This window comes from Sus scrofa, chromosome 8 (genome assembly GCF_000003025.6).
Source record: "Sus scrofa isolate TJ Tabasco breed Duroc chromosome 8, Sscrofa11.1, whole genome shotgun sequence".
Lineage (NCBI taxonomy): Eukaryota > Metazoa > Chordata > Mammalia > Artiodactyla > Suidae > Sus > Sus scrofa.
The window spans coordinates 56,277,155-56,300,523 of record NC_010450.4 but is presented as its reverse complement, the minus strand read 5'-3'; the positions used below and the strand labels follow the sequence as shown (position 1 = coordinate 56,300,523).

The following is a 23,369-nucleotide window of genomic DNA, read 5'->3' as shown; positions in this document are numbered from 1 at the left end:
ATGATTCAAAAGAAAAAACTGCCTAAGGTTACTAGGCAAGACTTACAGAAACAAGGGAGCAAGGCCGTGAATTCAGGAAGCTGAGGAAGAGCAAATGAGTGAGGACTGACCAGGTCATGAGAGCTGAGAAAGATAGTAGATTCACCTGGTTTGGGGACAGTCATCTGAGACAGAGAGGTAGGGTGGGCTGGAGGTGGGGAGAGTCCTGGAGTAGCCGCTTCTGCTCCTGCCTCCTGCTGTCAGCCTCCAGACAGCACTGTGACGCTCAGTTGTGGCCTGGACTTGTCCCCGGGGTGGGGTGGGGGCAGAGGGCGCTCACTCTGCACAGGAAGTCTGCTAGACAGAGGTTGGAGCGCCTGGAGTCCTTAATGGAACAATGGCAGGGATACATAAATAATTGAACTTATCCTGCTGTTTGTCCCTGTACATTTAAATATTCTGTGACTTGTTTCAGATGGAATCCAAACACTGAGCATGATTTAGTGGCCGTGTTGTTACCCTTGGCTTGGCCTCAAGGACTGTTTTTGAGCTTTCTGCCCCCAAATAAGCACAGAATGAACCAAAAGTTCCTTTATCCTTAAAAACAGAAATAATTCTGAATCTGCTTTGGTCTTGGGAAAAAGGGAACATGGACAGAGTTAGAAGTTATCTGTTAAAGAATCATTTTGTTGTAGAGTGTTCTGGTGGCTCAGTGGGTTAAGGATCAGGCATTGTCACTGCTGTGGCTCTGGCTACTGCTGTGCTGTGGGTTGGATCCCTGGCCTGGGGGCTTCGACAAGCTTGGCTAGGGGGAAAAGCATCGTTTTGGGGCACTCTCCTGAGGTGGGTCAGAGCGGTCAGGAATTGAGTTGTGTGCTGAACTAGCAGTTTGATGTGGCTTTTGGCAGTGAACTTGCCTGTCAGTGGAGCACGTGGGGAGGTTGTTGTTGGATCTGTCACTGTGTTGGCCATACGTCTTTTCACCGTCCCTCCACTTCCATGTGTGACCTGTCCACTTGCTCTCTGTGTGTCAGCATTTGTTCCGGAGGTTTGAAATCGCCCAGGGTTTCCTTTATGTGCTGCAAACACGTCCTGATGTCCCGCCCATCCACCCAGCAAGACCCAGTGAGCTGTACGGCTGTGTGCTTGGGGAGCTTGGAAAACTCCAGGATAGCCTGTTTGCAGGCTTGACAAAATCATGTACTTCTCAGAATGGTCCAAATACCATTCACCTAGGGTTTTATGTGTATTCTAAGAGCTGGGAGAGAGAGGAGAACTCAGAGATGGTTGGTCCCAGTCGTGCCCTGGGGTTACTCATTCATGGTTTACCTGCAGGTTAAGGTCCCTCTCTGCCACAGCCTGCACCTGCAGACTGGATTTAATCCCTGGCCTGGGAACTTCGGCGTGCCACCAGTGTGGCCCCCAGATAAAAAATAAATAAGTAAAAGGAAGCAAAGTGTTCCTGGGTGGGTTCAGATGTTTCTAAAGAACATTGGCTCTGCCTGAAATGGTCTGCTGCTTGGAGTGAGGAGAGGACTGGGGGGAGATGACTGGATGGATCTGCCCTCCATGAGTTGGTTCCAGTTTAATACAGTTTTGGGTTTTTTTTGTTTTGTTTTGTTTTGTTTTGTTTTTGTCTTTTTAGGGCCACACCCATGGCATATGGAGGTTTCCCAGGCTAGAGGTACAATTGGAGTTGTAGCTACAGGTCTATGCCAGAACCACAGCCATACCAGATCCAAGCTGTATCTGCGACCTACACCACAGCTCACGGCAATGCCAGATCCTTAACGCACTGAGCAAGGCCAGGGATCGAACCCGCAACCTCATGGTTACTAGTTGGATTCATTTCCACTGTGGCACGACAGGAACTCCCAGTGTAATACAGTCAGTCCTAGGTCTTACCGTGGTTGTTGGTAAGGGAGAGATGCGTAGGGCAGTGGAGCAGAATAGAGAATCCAGAAAAAGACCAACAGACATGGTCAGTGGATTGACCACAAAGGCGCCACATTCAGTAGGAAAAGGATGGCGTTTTCAACAAATGATGCCAAAGCCACTGGCAGGGCGATGAACTTTGACCTCTGCTTCACAGCAGCACAAAAATTAGTTCAAGAGGGAAGGGCGATGAACTTTGACCTCTGCTTCACAGCAGCACAAAAATTAGTTCAAGAGGGACCATGACCCGAAATGTGAAGGGTAAAAAGATAAAGCTTGTTTAAAAAAAAAAGCAGGTGATCTTAATGGTCTTGGACTAGGCAAAGAAAACAGCGCACAGAGAGCACTAATCATAAAAGAAAAATGTCATAAATTGGACTGTATTAAAACTAAGGATATCTTAGTTTTAAAATTAGGCCAATTGGAGTTCCTTTTGTGACTCAGTGATGACGAACCTGACTAGATTCTGTGAGGACAAAGGTTCGATCCCTGGCCTTGCTCAGTGGGGTAAGGATCCTGCGTTGCTGTGGCTGTGGTGTAGGCTGGTGGTTACAGCTCCCAATCAACCCCGATCTGCGGGTGTGACCCTAAAAAGACAAAAATCAAGCCAATGGAAGAATCCATAGCACGTCTTCAAGACGTGTGACCCCAAATCAGGCTGGAGCTCTTCCATGTGCCCCACGATGACAGTGACCCTGCCCTCCTTTAGGGCCGGCTGTGAGCTGAAGTGAGGGGTTGTGGCCAGGCCAAGGCACTGGGCTCACAGGGCAGAATCTCTCGCCTTCCTCGTGTGGTTTTGATCCAGGCAAAGCAGCTTTGTCCCCAGCCCCTTGGGTCTCCAGCTCAGGTGTCTTCTGCTCAGAACACCCCTGAGGGCCTGAGCTTCCAGACTGCCCTCAGCCAGCATGTCCCCCTGTGTGTGGGGACAGGGCCAGGGTTCCCTGGGGTCTCATTGTTGAGCCAGGACCTGCTCTGTAGGCACGAGGCCCTGCCCTGCCCTTGGCACCTGGCGTGGGTGGGGCCAGACCAGGAGGTGTGGGCGGCAGGCCTGGGCCCCCCACCACACGCACAGACATGTACACACACGTGTGCACATGTGCACACACGCACATAGATATGCGCACACATACACCCACACGCAGACACATGCACACACACGTGCGCACACAGCACCACTGTGCTCCCCATGGGCACATTTGCCATGGAGACGCTGAGCCCCATTTTCCTTCCAGACGAGGACTGATAGGGAAGGAATATATTTAGAGCTTTCAAAACTTTGTGTTGCACATTCTTACAAAGGGAAAAAATAAAACTACCCCGAGGGATTTTTTGAAAATCAGCTTCCAGTACTTTAGATGAGTGGGAAAAATCTTAGAGGCTGTTGTCATTTCCTTTCTGTTTCAAGAAATTAATTGTGGGCTGGAAATAGCTTGTTGCAAAGGGGGACTCATGTCCCTTGAATGCTGATGGTGCCAGAAACTTTCCAGGCCCCAAGGGGAGGGTGTCACTTTCCCAGGACACTGATGCAGGACGAGCCTGCAGTTAGATATTTTTATCGGCTGCAAGGCCTAAGGTGCCAGAGAGCTGAAAAGCACAGGGAATAATTAACTCATTCTTCCAAGAAACAGCCTTGAGCTTCGAGCCGGCCAGGCTTGGTCCTGGGAGTGGTGCCTGCACTCTGCTTGGCTCTCTGGTGGACTCCCAAGTCCCCGGTGCCTGAAACCAGAGACTAGGAATTTGTAGACGTGGAAGTGCGTGGCCCTCCTACAGATGCTGGCGGGAAGGAGCTGTGAGGGGCTCGGTGTCTCTGGGCTCCAGTGGTGTTGCGCCTCAGAGCTGGACCCAAAAGCCACCCAACAGATTGAATTGCATCCGCTCCAAGTAGGGCATAAAGGGTTAAAATCTGGAGACATCCCCCGGTGTCTTATTGAGGTGTCAGTCACCCCGGTTGAGGGTGTATCTTCCTAGAGCCAAAGAGCAATCGTTTCAGGCCAGGAAGGCTTAGCGCAGCTTCTTCCCTCTGGGCGGGGCTGTGTTCCAGTAGGACTTTGTTTTATGGGCACTGAAATCGGGGTCTCCGATCTTTTTCACATCATGAAATAGTCCTTCATTTCATTTTTTTCAACCAGGCTAAAATGCAAATACCACTCCCAAGCCATGCAAACACAGGTGACAGGCCTGATTCAGCTCAGGAGCCAGAGCGCACCAAATCCGGGCGCCTCTTCTGTAACAAAAGGCTGCGCACCGTTGTGCTGGGTCTGTGGAAGGGACCCCGTAGGACCCCTTCCTACTGGGATGTGTTCAGAAGGCATGGGGCAGGTGGAGGTGTCCCTCTGGGTTCCCCCAGGTAGTCCCAGACCCCAGCGGTCCCAGACCTGGTCACTGTGTTCAGGAAGTGCCAAAACACAGTGGTTCCGCTGGGGGCGCCAATGCTGAGAACCCAGTAGAGAGGCCTGGCCTTGGGGCCTGGTCACTGTGCTCCCTGCCTGAGTGGGAAGGACCCCTCACCTTCCTCCCTGACATCACCCACTTCTGTTCAGAGGTGCCTCCTTTCAGTGGCCTGGGATGCACGGTTTCTTCTGGATGAGTGTCAGCACCCCAGCCATCACCACCAGGGACTCCTCAAATCCTAAGCTTCTGGAGGTGGGGACTGCCCTCTTCTGGGTGGTCAGCATATTTGCAAACATCTTTTTTTGTTGTTGGGTTTTTTTTGTTTTTTATTGCTCAATGAGTTTATTACATTTATGGTTGAACAGTGATCATCACAACCCAATTTTATAACATTTCCATCCCAAACACCAACCCCCAGAACTGTCTCCTTTGGAAACCATAAGTTTTTCAAAGTCTGTGAGTCAGTATCTGTTCTTCAAAGAAGTTCATCTGTCCTTTTTTCAGATTCCACATGTCAGTGAAAGCATTTGATGTTCGTGTCTCACCGTCTGAATGACTTCACTTAGCATGATAATTTCTAGATCCATCCATGTTGCTAAAAATGCCGGTATTTCATTCCTTTTAAAGGCTGAGTAATATTCTATTGTGTATATGTACCACATCTTCTTGATCCACTCCTCTGTCAATGGACATTTAGGTTGTTTCCATGTTTTGGCTACTGAAAATAGTGCCCCAGTGAACACTGGAGTACATATGTCTTTTCGAACCATGGTTTTCTCTGGATAGATGCCCAGGAGTGGGATTGCTGGATCAAATGGGAGTTCTATTTCTAGATTTCTGAGGCATCTCCATACTGTTTCCACAGTGGTTGCACCAATTTACAATCCCACCAACAGTGTAATAGGGTTACTTTTTCTCCACATCCTCTCCAGCACTTACTCTGTGTAGACTTTTTGATGGTGCCCATTCTGGCTGGTGTAACGTGGCACCTCATAGTGGTTTTGATTTGCATTTCTCTAATAATGAGTGATATTGAACATCTTTTCATGTGTTTTTTGGCCATCTGTATGTCTTCTTTGGAGAATCATCTGCTTAGATCTACTATTTTTGGATGGGGTTGTGTTTTTTTGGTATTGAGCAGTAGGAAGTGTTTATAAATTTTGGAGATTCATCCCTTGTCAGTCGATTCATTTGCAAAGATTTTCGCCCATTCTTTAGGTTGTCCTTTTGTTTTGTTTAGGTTTCCTTTGCTGTGCAGAAACTTTTCAGTTTGATTAGGTCCCATTTGTTTATTTTTATTTTTACTGTCATTATTCTAAGAGGTGGATCTGAGAAGATATTGCTGTCGTTTATGTCAGAGAATGTTTGGCCTATGTTTTCCTCTAAGAGTTTTATAGTGTCTGGTCTTACATCTAGGTTAATCCATTTTGAGTTTATTTTTTGTGTGGTGTCAGGGAGTGTTCTAATTTCATTCTTTGACATGTGGCTGTTCAGTTTTCCCAGCAGCACTTATTGAACAGGCTGCTTTTTCTCCATTGTATATTCTTGCCTCCTTTGTCATAGATAACTTGGCAGTAGGTGCGTGGGTTTAATTCTGGGCTTTCTATCCTGTTCCATTAATCTGTATGTCTGTCTTTGTGCCAGTACCATATGGTTTTGATGATTGTTGCTTTGTAGTATGGTCTGAAGTCCAGGAGCCTGATTCCTACAGCTCCATTTTTCTTTTTCAGGATGTCTTTGGCCATTCTGGGGCTTTTGTGCTTCCAAACTTTAAAATACTTTATTCGAGTTCTGTGAAAAATGTCCTTGGTAATTTGATAGGGATTGCATTGACTCTGTAGATTGCCTTGGGTAGTATAGTCATTTTGATAACATTAACTCTTCCAATCCATGAGCCTGGTATATCTTTCCATCTGTTTGTGTCATCTTTGATTTCTTTCATCAGTGGCTTGTAGTTTTCAGAGTACAGGTCTTTTGTCCCTTTAGGTAGGTTTACTCCTAGGTATTTTATTCTTTTGGATGCGATGATAAATGGGATTGCTTCCCTAATTTCTCTTTCTGATCTTTCATTGTTAGTGTATAGCAATATCATCGATTTCTGTGTATTGATTTTGTATCCTGCGACTTTGCCAAATTCATGGATGAGCTCTAACGGTTTTCTGGTAGAGTCTTTAGGATTCTCTAGGTATAGTATCATGTCATCTGCAAATAGTGATAGCTTTACTTCTTCCTTTCCAATTTGGATTCCTTTTATTTCTTTTACTTCTCTGATTGCTGTGGCTAGGACTTCCAGAACTATGTTGAAGAGTAGTGGTGAGAGTGGACATCCTTGTCTTGTTCCTGATCTCAGCGGGAATTCTTTCAGCTTTTCACCATTGAGAATGATGTTTGCTGTGGGTTTGTCATATATGGCCTTTATTATGTTGAGGTAGGTTTCCTCTATGCCCACTTTCTGAAGGGTTTTTATCAGAAATGGGTGTTGGATTTTGTCAAAGGCTTTTTCCGCATCTATTGAGAGGATCATAATGGTTTTTATTCTTCAGTTTGTTAATGTGGTGTGTCACACTGATGGATTTGTGGATATTGAAGAATCCTTGCATCCCTGGGATCAATCCCACGATCATGATGTACAATCCTTTTAATGTATTGTGGATTTGCTTTGCTAGTATTTTGTTGAGGATTTTTGCATTGATGTTTATCAGTGAAATTGGCCTGTAATTTTCTTTTTTTGTGGTATCTTTGTCTGGTTTTGGTATCAGGGTAATGGTGCCCTCATGGAATGAGTTTGGGAGTATCCCTTCCCCTGCAATTTTTTGGAATATTTTCAGAAGGATAGGTGTTAGCTCTTCTCTAGATGTTTGATAGAATTTGCCTGTGAAGCCATCTGGTCCTGGACTTCTGTTTGTTGGAAGTTTTTTAATCACAGTTTCAATTTCAGTGCTTGGGATCTGTCCATTAATCTTTTCTATTTTGTCTTGGTTTAGTCTTGGAAGATTTTGGTTTTCTTTTCTTTATTTCTTTTTTTTTGGGGGGGGGGTCTTTTTGCCATTTCTAGGGCCACTCTTGCGGCATATGGAGGTTCCCAGGCTAGGGGTCGAATTGGAGCTGTAGCCACCGGCCTATGCCAGAGCCACAGCAACACGGGATCTGAGCCGTGTCTGCAGCCTACACCACAGCTCACAGCAATGCCGGATCCTTAACCCACTGAGCAAGGCCAGGGATTGAACCCCAGTCAGATTCATTAACCACTGCACCACGACAGGAACTCCAAGATTTTACTTTTCTAAGAATTTGTCCATTTATTCTAGGTTTTCCATTTTATTGGTGTATAGTTACATACAGTAGTCTTTTATGATCCTTTGTATTTCTGTGATGTCTGTTGTTACTTCCCCTTTTTCACTTCTAATTTTATTGAGTCCTCTCTTTTTCTTGATAAGTCTGGTTTATCAATTTTGTTGATCTTTTCAAAGAACCAGCTTTTCGTTTCATTGATCTATTCTAGGGTTTTCTTCATTTCTATTTCATTGATTTCTGCTCTGATCTTTATGATTTCTTTCCTTCTGCTAACTTTAGGTCTTATCTGTTCTTCTCTCTCAAGCTGCTTTAAATGTAAAGTTGGCCTGTTTATTTGAGCTCTTTCTTGTTTCCTGAGGTGGCTTGTATTGCTATAAATTTCCTCTTAGAACGGCTTTTGCTGCATCCCATAGGTTTTGGAGTGTCATATCTTTGTTGTCATTTGCTTCCAGGTATTTTTTAATTTTCCCTTTGATTTCTTCAGTGATCCATTGCTTGTTTAGTAGCATGTTGTTGAGTCTCCACGTGTTTGTGTTTTTTGCAGTTTTTTTCTTGTTGTTGATTTCCAGTCATATAGTGTTGTGATTAGAAAAGATACTTGATATGATTTCAATTTTCTTAAAGTTACCGAGGTTGGATTTGTAGCCCAGGGTGTGATCAATCTTAGAGAATGTTCCATGTGCACTTGAGAAGATTGTGCATTCTGTTGCTTTTGAATGCAGTGTCCTATAAATATCTATTAAGTCCATCTGGTTTAATGCTTCATTCAGGGCCTGTGTTTCTTTATTGATTTTCTGTCTGGATGATCTGCCCATTACTGTAAGTGGGCTGTTAAAGTCCCCTACTATTATTGTGTTATTGTTGATTTCTCCTTTTAAGGTTGTTAGCAGTTGCCTTATATATTGTGGTGAACCTAGGTTGGGTGCATATTTAGAATTGTTATATCTTCTTCTTGGATTGATCCTTTGATCATTATGTAGTGACCTTCCTTGTCCCTTAAAATGGTCTTCATTTTTTTTTTCTTGTCTTTTTGCCATTTCTAGGGCCGCTCCTGCGGCATACAGAGGTTCCCAGGCTAGGGGTCCAGAGCCACAGCAATGCAGGATCCAAGCCACATCTGCAACCTACACCACAGCAACGCCGGATCCTTAACCCACTGAGCAAGGCCAGGGATCCAACCCGCAACCTCAAGGTTCCTAGTCAGATTCGTTAACCACTGAGCCACGACGGGAACTCCAAAATATTCTTCATTTTAAAGTCTATTTTGTCTGTTATGAGTATTGCTACTCCAGCTTTCTTCTGATTCCCGTTTGCATGGAATATTTTCTTCCATCCTCTCACTTTCAATTTGTGTGTGTCCCTAGAAGTGAAGTGGGTCTCTTGGAGACAACATATATATGGGTCTTATTTTTGTATCCATTGCAAACGTCTTCTGAGATGTGTTTCTTTCATTACCCAAGGAGTGGTTTTTGTTGCCCCTCTCCCTCAAAAGATAGATATACTGGTAAACAAAAAGAAAAGCATTATGTATTTTGGAAGTAAAATTCCACTATGTTAATTGCAAGTCCCAGATGAGTAACACAGCTGGTAAATAAAACACATTTTTTAATTTACCACATGATATGTAGGTGGAAAAAAATTTGTAAGTAATAAATGTTTTTTCCTGATTTTTTTTGGCCCATTCGTGGAGATGCATGTACCAAAGTAGAACTTATGGTCCTGCTGCTGCAAGGAAGCCAGTCTGGTCTTGGAGCTTTGCTTCAGATAATCCCAGATGAGACTGCCTCTTATGTAGGCTCAAGGGTTTCTTTCCCAGAGATACTTCCGGATCATTAGCTGCTGTTGCTAAGACTATTTAAAAAGATGGTTTGGTTTTGTGCCCTAGGTCCTTCCATCGTGACACCCCCTAAGGACATCTGGAATGTCACTGGTGCCCAGGTGTACCTGAGCTGCGAGGTCATCGGAATCCCAACCCCTGCCCTCATCTGGAACAAGGTCAGTGGCATCTAGACTGACGGGCTTTTCATACTCTGCTCAGGACAGTCAGGACCAGCCCCATCCAGGCCCGTTCGTGCCTGCTGCTCCTTCAAGTCAGGACTTTATGACCTGCAGGATGGTCCTCCCTGCTGAGCAGGGAGCCTTGGGAGCTGGGATACTGTGGCAGTGAGTGTGTGTGCGTGTGTCTGTACAACACAGTAGTTAGGCTGTGAGCCCCTGGCCAGGGTGGCTGAGTTCTCTCTAAGCCAGGACCTCTCAGCGTCCGTCAGCACCACTGACATCCTGAGCCAGAGGCTGCTCTGCTGTGAGGCTGCCTGGGCCCTGAATGTTGTTCGGCAGCAGCCCTGGCATCTGCCTACACACGTGCGTGTCCCTGTGACTGTTAAAAATGCCTCCAGTCATTATGCACTGTCCCCTGGTGGAGGGGCCCTCAAGTGCAAGGCAGTCTCCGGGCCAACTCTGCCCGGGTGACATATGTGGCCTGTTCCTAGATCAGCTGCGTCCCTCAGGCAGCCAAGGCTCCTGGCTCCTTGTCAGACACGTGCTGAGCGCTTGGGCCGCGCCAACTGCTGCCTGAGAATGTCCCCCCTCAGGGCCGTCAGCTTGTGTGCCTGTCTTGACATCTGAAGGACAGTGTGTCCTCCGCAGATCTGCAGGAGGGCAGGGGACCTCTTGTTGAAGCAGGCCCCACCTCCTGGTCACGCCACGGTGACCTGGTGTTACTGCCCTTAGACGTTTTGACTTGCTGAAGCATCACAGCTAACAAAACACAAAGCTCATTTGCGGAAAGGCCCCACCAGCCAGGCGGCTGGTCCTCCTGACGCTATGGTTGTGCACTGCCTGACGAGGAGCAACTTCTGGATTCCAAGGGCTCTGGTGCCCGCAGTCTGAACACCTTCGTTGCAAGTCGTAGAAACTCACTTGACACCAGTCTGGACAGAAAACAGGGGGCGGCTGGGTCCAGGCAGCCAGCTCTTTGCTAGCAATGTGGGCTCTTGTCTTGTCCTTCTGCTTCAGCATGAGTTCTCCATGCTGCAGGTGATACTGTCACTGGCAGCTTCAAGGTCACATTATTATAATAATGTCCCCTCTCCCAGCTGCTTTGTCAGACTCCCACTGGAGGAGCTGACCCAGCGTGGGTCACCTGCCAGCCTCTGCCCCAACCCCCAGGTGGCCAAAGGGGTGTGGCACCCCCAGGGCTAACCACCTGGTGGGAGCGGGGTCAGGGTGACACCACCTGTGACACCTGTCTCTTACAGCTGAAAGGGATCTAAAGGGAGGGATGACATTTTAGCTCAATTAACTGTTTTCTAAAGGGGAGGCAGGGCAGGAGCAGTAAAGATGGGCACGCAGTCGGCAGACATGTTCCTTTGGGCCTTCGGCGAGAGCTGCTGACATTCCTTGGCACTTCCTTGCAGGCTGCTAGTCTGTTCCAGGGGTGGAGAGGCAGAGGGAGAATGCTAACACCAGGGCTCTCCAGGGAGTACACAAAAGGCAAGTGTGACCCAAGTGTCCTGGGGCATGTGACATCCATGACAGAGCCTGGCAGAGAGGAAGCTCTGCGGTTCCTGGTCTGGATGAACACGCACATGGCAGGGATGAAGCTGTCCTGGGAAACCCTGCCTTTCAGCTCTGGCATCCCACGGGGCGGATGAGGGCTTGTCCATGGAGGAGGTTTGTGGGGAGGAAGAGAGGAGTGAGAGTGGGGCAAAACAGGAAAAAATTGTTTCTACAGACTTGCCAGAAATGAGCAAAAACCTACCTCCCAGGCTCTGCAGACTTATTCTTTTTTTTTTTTTTTTTTTTTGGTCTTTTTGCTATTTCTTGGTCTTGGGCCGCTCCCGCGGCATATGGAGGTTCCCAGGCTAGGGTCGAATCGGAGCCTAGCCGCCGGCTTAGGCCAGAGCCACAGCAACGCGGGATCCGAGCCGCATCTGCAACCTACACCACAGCTCACGGCAACGCCGGATCGTTAACCCACTGAGCAAGGGCAGGGACCGAACCCGCGACCTCATGGTTCCTAGTCGGATTCGTTAACCACTGCACCACGATGGGAACTCCTGCAGACTTATTCTAACTGCATAATGTAACTCGCCACATGCGTGCCCTGGAGCAGTTTCTCAAGCTGCAGGCCCTGACCCATCCTTGAGTGTTGAATTTAATGTAAGGATCACAACCAGTGTTTTCTTAAAAAGTAGAACAGGAAATATCTTAGGTAAAGGCAGATTTAGTAAAGGTATTTCATAAAAATTTTCTTGGGTACTTTCCAGATCGCAGTGCAAAATGTATTTCTTCCATGGGCCATGTCAAAGCACTTAGAAAGCCAGTGGCCTAAAGAATTAAATAGGCCGGAGTTCCTGTTGTGGTGCAGCAGAAACAAATCCGACTAGGAACCATGAGATTGAGGGTTTGGTCCCTGGCCTTGCTCAGTGGGTGGTGATCAGGTGTTGCCGTGAGCTGTGGTGTAGGTTGCAGATGTACTCGGATCTGGCATTGCTGTAGCTGTGGTGTAGGTCGGCAGCTGCAGCTCCGATTGGACCCCTAGCCTGGGAACCTCGATGTGCCCCTGGTGTGGCCCTAAAAAGCAAAAAAAAAAAAAAAAAAAAAAAAAAATAAGCAGGCCATTTGCTTTCTCTCCCCTCTGCTCATAACCAGGTATATATTAAGATCACTTGTCAAATCCAGTTTGAGCACAGAACTGCTTTTTGCATATGAATGAGTCTTAAAAACCCTCTCCTGTTAAGCTGAATGTAGCATGAGTTTCCCGCTCAAGGACTCTTGGTGGCAGCAGAACCAAAAGGGTGGCCTTCTCTCGGAGACACGGGGCTCAGTGCCAATCTACACTGGCCTAGCCTGGCGGGTGGGCTGTGCTTTCCAGACCATTACTTGCTGAGCCCTAACAAGTCCCTTATTTTCTTAGTAGATGCCTGGCATAGAAAGAGTCCAAGAGCAGTCAGAGCGATGCTTGCAGGGAAGGTGAAGACGCCAGAGTTCCCTCCAAACATTTAGATGTTCTCAGATTGGAAGGCTGTCTGTTCTTTTCCTTCCTGAACTTCTTCAGATTAGGGTTTTCATGACCTCCAAGGATATTCTTTTTTTTTTTTTTATAGCTCTTATTCCTCCCCAGCTGTGTACAGACACCCAGTCCATGTGCAGGGTGAGGTGGGAACACATGCAGAGGGATCTGAAACTGCTTTTCTCTGATACTTCCTGTGCTTCCCTCCAGTTCTGTTTCTCCGGGGCCACGTAAGAGGCCGTGTGGATGGGCCGTAATTATTAAACCAGCCCCGTGGTCTGTTTCCAGTTTTTCATCACCTTAAACATCTGAGCATCCATGTCCTTCCTGCAGCTGGCTCTTCTTTTCCTATAGGATGATTGCCCCTAAAGATAAATGACTAGGTCAAAAGATTTAATTTTAGTCTTAATTAAAAACTTAGTCACTGTCAAATGACTTTCTGAAGGGACGGTAGCAGTTGACAGTGTCCCCAGCAATACATGGATGCCATGTCCCTGTGTCTGTGCCCACTCTTTAGTGTTAGCAGATGGGCACAGGTGTCACCTCCGCATTGCTCAGTGTCCTGACTCCATTTCGGATTTTTGGATTTTCTCTGCTGTGAATCACGTGTCCACAGCCTTTGGTGCAGCAGCAGCAGGATTCAGGAAGGTCTGGCTGCAGCTGAAGCACAACCAGAGGATGCTGAGGTGACCCCTGCACCTCACTGACTGTCCCCCTAGTTGAGTGTCTGTGGTGAGCAGTGACTTCTAGTTTTTTCTGTCCTGTAAACTTCTAGGGTTCAATCATTGAGGTAGTTCCAACCCCCTGCACATCTGTAACAGCTGAGAAACCACTTGTCTCAGCCCAGCCTGCATCTTTTTTCCAAATCTGAAAATGTATTTGTCAACAAACTCCTGGAGTTCCCTGGTGGCACAATGGTTAAGGACCTGGCATTGTCACTGCTGTGGCTCAGGTTCAGTCCCTGGCCAGGAAACTTCCGAATGCTGCGTGCACAGCTAAAAACAATAACAAACTCCCTTTACATAAGTAAGGCAGTGTAACAGTTTGCCACATAAAAACTTGCCATGTATAAATTCTTTGCACTACTTTCTGTATGTTTTCTATGTGGTAAAGATGAAAAGGAACCTATTTGAGACTGTAAATCCTTTTTCCTAATTACAAAGGTAGTATCAATAAACACCAACCTAACCCTTAAAGTCAGCCTCAGATGACAAACAGTGCTACATGTAGTCTATTTTTTTTTTTCTTTTCTTTTCTTTATAGGGCCACACTTGCAGCATATGGAGGTTCCCAGGCTCTGGGTGGAATCAGAGCTGCAGCCGCCAGCCTACACCACAGCCACAGCAAGGAAGGATCCAAGCCACGTACAGCTTACAGCAACACCGAAGCCTTAACCCGCTAAGCGAGGCCAAGGCTCGAACCTGTATCCTCATGGATACTAGTCAGGTTCTCAACCCACTGAGCCACCAGGTGAATTCCTGTATATTTTTTGACATACGTATTTTTTTAAACTCAGTATCACAAAAGCCTTAAAATATTTATATTCTGTGACTCAGCAGCTCTATTTCTAGAAATTTATACTGAATATATCTATGTATAGAGGATAAATTTTATTCTTCTGTGAAGTTTTATGTATTTTCCTAAGTTTACATAATGAACATACTTTGCTTTCTTAAATGGGGGAGGCAGTATTCAGTATTGGCCTCAAGTGAGGGAAAGTGAGTTTCTTCTTCCTTCGTCTTTCTCAATCTTATCATGACAGGCACAGGCAGCAGGTTTTTTGTCCTAAGGGAATGACAGCAGCATGTACCTGACATGCTTTTTTTGTTAGTTTTTTAGGGCTGTATCTGAGGCATATTTAAGTTCCCAGGCTAGGGGTCCAATCAGAGCTGTAGCTGCTGGCCTACACCACAGCCACACTGATCTGAGCCATGTCTACGACCTACACCGCAGCTCACAGCAATGCCGAATCCTTAACCCACTGAGAGAGGCCGGGGATCCAACCTGTGTCCTCATGGATCCTAGTTGGGTTCATTACTGGTAGCCACAACAGGAAGTCCTTGCAGGTGCTTTTGCTCTCCCATCTTTGGTAAATCATTTGATGAATCCTTAGCCCTCAGAACAAAGTAATGGTATTGGCTTTGGACTTAACCTGTTATTTCCCAGTGATGAGATTGCAGGAAGAGCCCAGGGGTTGGGCTCCTACCCCAGGTCCCAAGGGTCAGTTTGTCAAATGTGGCGAATGGCAGCAGGCCCAGCATTACCAGGGCATGAGGGGATGGTGGTGGCCAGTGGCAGAAAAAGTAGAACCATTTGTAATTCCCCAGCATGCAGAAAAATACATTAATTCTAAATATCTAAGCTTAGCGGTAAACTAACAGGAAGAGATGATATAGATTTCACGTAAGTGCTCAGGAAAGGGTCACGTGGCACTCACTAGGTTTAATCCCACTAAAAAGTCTGACAGCTTCCCTGGGCCACATCCACGCTGATGCTCAGTGAAGAGAACTCACACTGTTTCTTTCCTCCCTTTTTCTTTGCAGGTACAAAGGGGTCACTATGGAGTTCAAAGGACGGAACTCTTGCCTGGTGACCGAGATAACCTGGCCATTCAGACGCGGGGTGGCCCAGAAAAGCATGAAGTGACGGGCTGGGTGCTGGTGAGTAGCAGGGCTACGGGGAGAGATGGGCAAGCTGGCAGCGGGGCCTGGAGCACTGCCAGGTGCCCATCCTGCCTGCCCAGCAGGCCATAGAGCTGTGGCTCCTCTTTCACAGGAAACTTGAAACACAAGAACAGCTGGGTTTACCGGGTGTTTTGGAGACAACTGAAAAATAAACAAGAACCCAATTTTTTTCCCCCCAAGTGAATCCTCACAGAGAACAAACTATTATCTTAGTTATTAATAGTTACTTTATTTTACTTGATCTTTGATGGTCAGGGACCCACAAGGGAGCACACAGACCATGCCCACCAGGTCTCCCTCAAACTGCAGTGTGACCTGGGCTTGTCCCCAACTGTCCCTCAGACCAAATGTGGTAGCTGTAAATAATCCTCCGAACACAGGGCCTTCATTGTTTCTAGCAGCATCTTTGCCATGAAGCCCCTGGTCTTATCAGGAAACTTAGGAAATAATGACCTAACTGAAGGCACTGGAAAAAAGATGACTGCCATGGAGAAAGTAAAATTCCCTTTTCAGTGCTGTACCCGCGACATATGGAGGTTCCCCGGCTAGGGGTCAAATTGGAGCTGTAGCCGCCAGCCTACACCACAGCCACAGCAACTTGGGATCCCAGCCGCATTAGTGACCTACACTAGGTTTAATCCCACTAAAAAGTCTGACAGCTCAGGGCAGCGCTGGATCCTTAACCCACTGAGTCAAGCTAAGGATCAAACCTGCATCCTCGGGGGTGCTGGTGTGGTTCTCAACCTGCTGAGCCCCAGTGGGAACTCTAAAGACCCTTTTCCTTCCAGATATCTCCTCTTAGTAAGGAAGACGCTGGAGAGTATGAGTGCCATGCAGCTAACTCCCAAGGACAGGCTTCAGCATCAGCAAAAATTACAGTGGTTGACACTTTACATGAGATACCAGTGAAAAAAGGTAGGTAGTAAGCCTCATAGCTATTTCAAAATGACTAGTGCTTTTGATAACGGAACCAAGCATGGAAGTGCCAGAGTAACTCTTACTGGCATTCCGTGCTGTTCAGTATCCACACAGGAAGGGCATCAAGTATCTACGCAGGAGGACAGTGGGTGGCTCCCGAAGAACAGTCCGTGTTGGATGGAAATACTGTTGTTAGGACTTTAGTGCTTTCGTTGTTATCTTAATAAGAGTTGAAACTCAAACCCGATTTGGCTTATATTTCCCAGAACTTTCTATTTTCATGGCATTTTTCTTAGTGTTGTGACTATTAAATTCCCATTTAAAAGGAAATTATCATAGGCAATTCTGGTCCTTCACTTTAAGCTTTTCTCTGAGAAAAAAAAAAAGAGTGTGTTAGCCAGCACCCAAGCCTTGCCACGTCTGTCACGCCCGTCACAGGCCTCCTCAGGCACCCATCCTGGGGAGGCCAGAGCAACGCTGCTCTACATTTAATGGTCCTCTTAGATCGAGGACTGAACTGGTTTTAAGCCAAAAATGAGAACACAGCTTCCTGTCAGCCTGTGCCAAAGCCCCGCCAGGGCTGGGTCAGCTAGCCATGGTGTGACAGGAAGAAACAGGGCAGCCGCCGAGAGGCACGTGTGAAGTCTCAGCTCTGCCACTTGGGAGTCTGCCTGTGAACCAGTTTCAAAGGAGGGCCCTGAGCCTCTGGACCTCACCCGCCTCGTTTGTCAACCTGCTTCTCTCAGTTCTGTGAGGAAGCCACTTACAGAGGCCAGGGTCACCATCCAGCATCCTACAGAGCTCCAATTCCAGAGATTCCACAGGGCCAGCTACAGTCTCATCTCTTAGCCCTACATTTCAACATCTTCATTTATTTGGAAACACTAAACTTTCTCAGAATTAAAGTCAACCATGTTCACACATGTAAACTAATTCTTACCTTTTTTTTTTTCTTTTTTTTTTAAACAGGTGAAGGTGCTGAGCTGTAAACCTGCAGAGTATATTAGTCTGCGTAGCTAATAGTCATGGATAACTACAGCCCTGGTTCTCACCTAATAACCAGCTTCTTTTCATGCAGTACACTAACACTTTAGTTATATTCAGTGGTTTTTACACAGTGAAATATGAAATAAAGGTAACACATCAAGACTATCTACAAAAGCTGTATTTACAGAAAAGCATGCTTATCATGAAACAAAACAAATAAAATGCTTTTTCTCACAATACAGTACATTTTCATTAATTAAAAAAAAAAAATTTAAAGCCATATCATAGAAACAAGACACACAGAGTTGTAAGAGAGCTAAACACTCATCATCCGAGGTGCAATACTCATGGACATGAGCTCCTGAAACAGCAGCTTGCAGGCATACGGCATCCGCACCAGCGAGATCTAGGGTAGAGAGAAGGCCATTAGCGAGGACAGACAGCAGCGCCCTCATGGCCCTTAACCCACTCGCTTAGGTTGTGAGTGCGTGACTGGTGCCAGCACTCAGCCTATGACCTTGGCCTCTGGTGGTTCCCTCTCTTAACTGGCTTCGGTATTTCACTCTTTCTGCTAGACCTAATTTATATTCACCTTCATGATTTAAAGTTCCTTCTACAAGTCCTTATTACTTCCAAAAGATGAACAGCCAAGAGGAATTCTAAGGTAAAACTTACACTGGTTTTTTGAAAAACCTAATTGTTACCTTTTCCCTCATTTCAAACTAGGAATCTGACAGAAGCTTGCTGTCAAAACTGCCCATCTGTTCCATCCCACTAAATCTGCCCACATGGTCAGACCAGCAGGGTCCCATCCTGAACAAGAGCACCTGCCCGTGAGGTCTAGCGCACCTGAGTCTTATTCCGGCAGCCTCTGCATTCATACGTATGGGTCCGGGTGTTAGCGATCGCCATTATGCCACACAGGTTGCAGACATGAACCTGATAAGGATCTGATGCCTCAAATAGTCTTTCCCTTAAAAACTGGGCTGCTCCATGGGCAATCTGACAGTCTCGTTCCATTTCTCCAAAACGCAGGCCACCGTCACTGTTAAGAGAAAAACAGCTGACTATTTTGTGCTTATTTTCTATTATCAATGCTACTTTGACTAACGGCAAAAATAAAGAACACTGTTTAGGAAAGGAGATTTGGACTCTAATTTTTATACGCCCACATTCTCACTACATGGTGAGGAGCTTGAGAAGTCTACCAGCTATTTGACGTATAGTAGAAGGTCCCCAGAGTACACACATTAGATTCAAGTATAACACATAATTTTCCTCATAAAATACAATCGAGTACAGACTAGAGACTCATCATACTATCATTGAACTTAACAGAATTCAATCTAAGGAAAGCATCTTCTCCAAGAATAAGTCACCCAGGCAGTCAAGCATGAAATGAGAAATGCATGTTGGCAAAGGTAATGGAAAGAACAGGTAAAGAGTCAACAGTTTGCCCAGCAGAGAGTGAAATGAAACGCATTGTTCAGGTGGCCACACAAGTGAATTGTGATGGCATCCTTAATATTCTTACTACAAAGAACAAGATTGATGAGCTGCTTGGTGGTATTACCAAAAACAAAACAATTGGTCAACTTTGGAGGATTCTAGGCAACCAACTTGTCATTCTGAAAAGTAAATAAAAGGAAGGAATCACACATTTATCTGCCTTTCCCCTGTATGAGCTACGTCACTAGGGAACCAGCTGAGGAAACAGACTTTTTCCCTATGAAAGTATTGGAGCTAATAAATGAATAAAATTGGAGATCTCTTCAGTTTGCAATTAATTGTTTTAAGTAATGATCATTAATAGTTGCTAAAGTCATAAAAGACAACCAGCTGTTCAGAGTATACAGTACACTGCTGCCTCTGAAGTGTTCATGTGAAGGAACACAAACCCTTCATCTCATCAAGATTTGATGAGCTAAATTTACAAGGAAAATAGAACACACAATCCAGGAGTACAATCAACAAAATCCAGATGTGAGAAACCCTCTAGGACAAACAACCCAGTTAATTCAACAAACAGCAAGGATGTTGGAGGGTAACCTATGGATTAGAAAGAAAATTCAAGAGACAGGTCAATCAATTGCAAGGCATGGACCTTACCTGTAGCCTAATTAAAACCAACAAACCTATTTTAAAGTATGCAATCATCAAGGAAATCAACACCAGATATCTAGTAATATTAAAGAGGCACTGTGATTAGTTTTTATAAGGTCCCTATATCTTGGAAAGCAAGGGTTCTCAAAGTATGGTGCGTAGCCCCCAGGAGGATGAAAACTATTTTTATAATACCAACAACATGACTGCCTCTTTCACAGTGCTATCATTTGTACTGAGAGCTGCAAAAGTTACTGGATAAAACTGCTGGCACCTGAACACATCAAGAAGGCAGAACCTCACCTGCAGTCATGTTCTCCACTGTATCTCAAGGGGGAAAACCAGTTTTACTTTAAGAATGTCATTAATGAAGTAGTAAAATTGATTAGTTCTCTTGAACTTTGACCTCCTGAGTACACATTTCTTAATATTCTATGATAAAATGAGGAGCTGCCACAGCACTTCTGCTATACTCTGAAGATGGCAGTCCTGTCGCCTTTATCACGAAATGTCTTTTTTACTTGAAAAAAGAGCTGACACCAATTGTGATGATCCACATTAGCACTAACTATGTTAATTCAGACTTATACATTTGGCAGGCATTTTTCTGGAAAATGAACAAAGTGAGCCTTTCACGTTAAGGAAAACAATTTTATGTATTTGTTGAAAGTGACTTAAAATGTAAGTTTTCAGTCAAAAATCAGAGTTTTAGAAACCCTCTATCCAACACTTAGACTTCATAACTTCCCAATACATAAAGACTTCTAATGACATGGTGGTAATATTCACAAATGTGAATTTTTTCTTTTGTATAATGAAATGTGTCAACATTTAAAAATCTGCGTAACTCAGTGTAGCCATATTTTCCAAGTGATCAATTGATACTATAAAGTTACATATGTATAAAATACATTCAAAGTGTAAGACAAGCCAATGGATTTTAACATAATAAATATAAGAGTTACTTAAGTGGTTTCAGATTCTACATCACACTAACCTTTAAGAAACAACTTGTCCTTTTGGTGCAGCAACAAAATCACTTGAAAATTATCAAAATATGCTTCCCTTTCCAACCACGTATGTGTGAGGTCAGCCTTTCCTCATACACTTAAATGTAAAGGTAAAATACAGGAAGCAGTGGGGTGACTGCAGGAGCAGACACATGATGCCAGCCATTTTCTCACAAACCAGTTCATTAAAGGATTCGTGAAAATGTAAACTAATGTCACTCATTACTAAATTTTTTGGACAGTACTTTTCAAATGTTATAGTAAATGTGCAATGGGTTTGTCACTGCTTTTAAATAATAAATATTTTAAACCTTTCTCAGTTTTAATTTCTGACATGATAAATGCAAAAGGCACAACTCCCAGACAAAAGCCAGCCCTCAGGGTGCTGAAAAAGGAAGAAACGGAGAACCTTCTTTTCTGTCGCTGTGGTGATAACCACGCGTCGCCCTTACCGAGATCTCCCCTCCATGGGCTGCCGATTAAGGATCTGAATAGGTCCCCGAGCTCGGGAATGGATCTTATCATCCACCATATGCTTCAGACGCTGGTAATACGTGGGGCCAATAAAAATTTGTGACGTGATTTTTCGACCAGTGAATCCATTGTATAGGACCTGAAACAAGTAGGTTTTAAACCACAGACTTAAAAATATTAAACAAATTCAAAGAATATATATCCATATATAATTGCATTTCTATAAAAATCAAAACAGACAGCAATTCCCATTGTGGCTCAACAGTAATGAACCCAACAGGAACCATGAGGTTGCGGGTTTGAACCCTGGCCTCGCTCAGTAGGTTAAGGATCTGGCGTTGCCCTGAGCTGTGGTATAGGTCACAGATGTGGCTCGGATCTGGTGTTCCTGTGGTTGTGATGCAGGCTGGCAGCTGCAGCTCTGATTTGACCCCTAGCCTGGGAACCTCCATATGTTGCAGGTATAGCCCTGAAAGAAAGAAAGAAAGAAAAACAGACAAAACTACTCTATCCTGTTAGAGGTAAAGAGAGTGGTTACCTTGAGGACAGGAAGTAGTGACCGGAAGGGGACACAAGAGGATGAATTTAGGGGTAAGAAGGTTCTGGTAATTTCCAGGATCTGGGTGGCACTCACACAGTTGTGTTCACTGGGTGAAAATTCATCAATCTGCACGTTCATGATTTTGCACACATCTGAAGTGTGTGTGTGTATACATTCGTCAGTGAAAGGTTTAAACTTTTCTTTCTTTTTGGCAGCATGTGGAAGTTCCTGGGCCAGGGACTAAATCACACCACAGTAATGGCCTGAGCCAGTGCAGCGGCAACACCAGTTCCTTAACCCACTGCACCACAAAGGAACTCTCAAAAAGTTTAAGAATGAAATTACACTTATACAGAAAAGAATACACATAAGTGACTAATGTAAGAGCAAACATACCTCATTTCCTCTGAGATGGTAACCGTAATCAGATAAAAGATTAGAAATCTTCTGCACGTTAACAGCATCATTAAATGGAGTGGCATCACCAATTTCACCCTTGTTAGCTGATACCTTAAAAAAAAATGTAGTCTTTAAAAGTCTGCTTCCTTCTGTCTTCCTTTAGAAGTTTACGTCAATTTAAAAAAAAAAAAATCCTTTCTACAAAAGAGAAGATTTTGAACTTAAGACTAAGAATTAAATGTCTATGTAATTTTGTAAGGTTCATTTTATTAGCATCTTACATAAAATATAACAAACTGTTTACCTAAAAAAATCAATAAGCCTTCAAATAGGAAGCTCCCCATGAGACCAGATAAAAAAACTCCCAAATACTTCCTGTGACCAAACATTTTAATGCCCTAAAACAAAGCCACCCATATGTTGCAAGCTGTAGCCATTTTACCTTAGTAAAAAGCTTAAAAACAGAAAATCTCAGCTGGAAGATGCACACAGAGCTAATAGTACAGCTACAAAGTTACTAGTTCCACAAGCTAAGCACCACTTACAGAAAAGAACCTGTCAAAGAATAACCACATATATAAAAAAGAATGGCTGTAGTAGGTTTTACCAAAATCCTTAAATCATAATTTTGCAAAAAAAAAAAAAAAAAGACATAATCATAACCACCTGAAAAGCAGGAAAGTATCATACTGGCTTTTTCCAAAGTACATGAGAGCACCTACCTAACATTTCAAAAGAAACGGCAATTTGGAAGCTACATTTTTAAAGAAATCTCTTACCTTCCCCTGAAGACACTCAATCAAGTGACCAATCGTCATACGAGAGGGGATGGCGTGGGGGTTGATGATGATGTCAGGGGTGATGCCTTCACAGGTGAAAGGCATATCCTATAAAGGGATTTTTACAAGTCACTCTCAACATGGCATGTTCAGGTACCACCCAACACTGAAATGAAGGGCCCTGGCTCTACTGCCTTTAGGCTCTTAAGTTAAAGCACTTTTTTTTTTTTTTTTTTTTTGTCTTTTTGCCTTTTCTAGGGCCACTCCTGCAGCATATGGAGGTTCCCAGGCTAGGGATCTAATCAGAGCTATAGCCACTGGCCTACGCCAGAGCCACAGCAACGCCAGATCCGAGCCTGAGTCTTCGACCCACACCACAGCTCATAGCAACGCCGGATCCTTAACCACTGAGCAAGGCCAGGGATTGAACCCACAACCTTGTGGTTCCTACTGAAGAGTTGTTAACCACTGAGCCACATGAACTCCTCAAAGCACATTTTGTCTTTTATTTAATTTTTTTTTTGCTATTTCTTGGGCCGCTCCTGCGGCATATGGAGGTTCCCAGGCTAGGGGTCGAATCGGAGCTGTAGCCACCAGCCTATGCCAGAGCCACAACAACGCCAGATCTGAGCCAAGTCTGTGACCTACACCACAGCTCACGGCAACGCTGGATCGTCAACCCACTGAGCAAGGGCAGGGACCGAACCCGCAATCTCATGATTCCTAGTTGGATTCGTTAACCACTACGCCACGACGGGAACTCCCCTTAAAGCACATTTTGATTTAATAAAATGCTCAACAAAACTTTGGGTTAGAGGTGATAAAAGATACTTACCTCTTGTCTATAGTGAATACCACAAG

General features: G+C 45.0%; 2 protein-coding genes across 2 annotated transcripts in view; one reads left to right on the top strand and one right to left on the bottom strand.

Moving 5' to 3' along the window:
- The window catches only part of IGFBP7 (insulin like growth factor binding protein 7), a 74,734-nt gene extending 57,299 nt beyond the window's left edge, over positions 1–17,435 (top strand). Inside the window, 4 exon segments of the mRNA NM_001163801.1 lie at positions 9,485–9,594; positions 15,157–15,273; positions 16,086–16,212; positions 17,185–17,435. Coding sequence (NP_001157273.1) covers positions 9,485–9,594; positions 15,157–15,273; positions 16,086–16,212; positions 17,185–17,204 — 374 coding nt within the window. The 3' untranslated portion in view covers positions 17,205–17,435.
- The window catches only part of POLR2B (RNA polymerase II subunit B), a 50,638-nt gene continuing 44,425 nt past the window's right edge, over positions 17,157–23,369 (bottom strand). The window contains exons 21-25 of the mRNA XM_003129037.5: positions 22,509–22,616; positions 21,727–21,840; positions 20,768–20,928; positions 18,052–18,247; positions 17,157–17,608 (exon numbers count right to left, since the gene is read on the bottom strand). Of these exons, the coding sequence (XP_003129085.4) occupies positions 17,519–17,608; positions 18,052–18,247; positions 20,768–20,928; positions 21,727–21,840; positions 22,509–22,616 (669 nt within the window). The 3' untranslated portion in view covers positions 17,157–17,518. The remainder of the gene's footprint in view (positions 17,609–18,051; positions 18,248–20,767; positions 20,929–21,726; positions 21,841–22,508; positions 22,617–23,369) is intronic.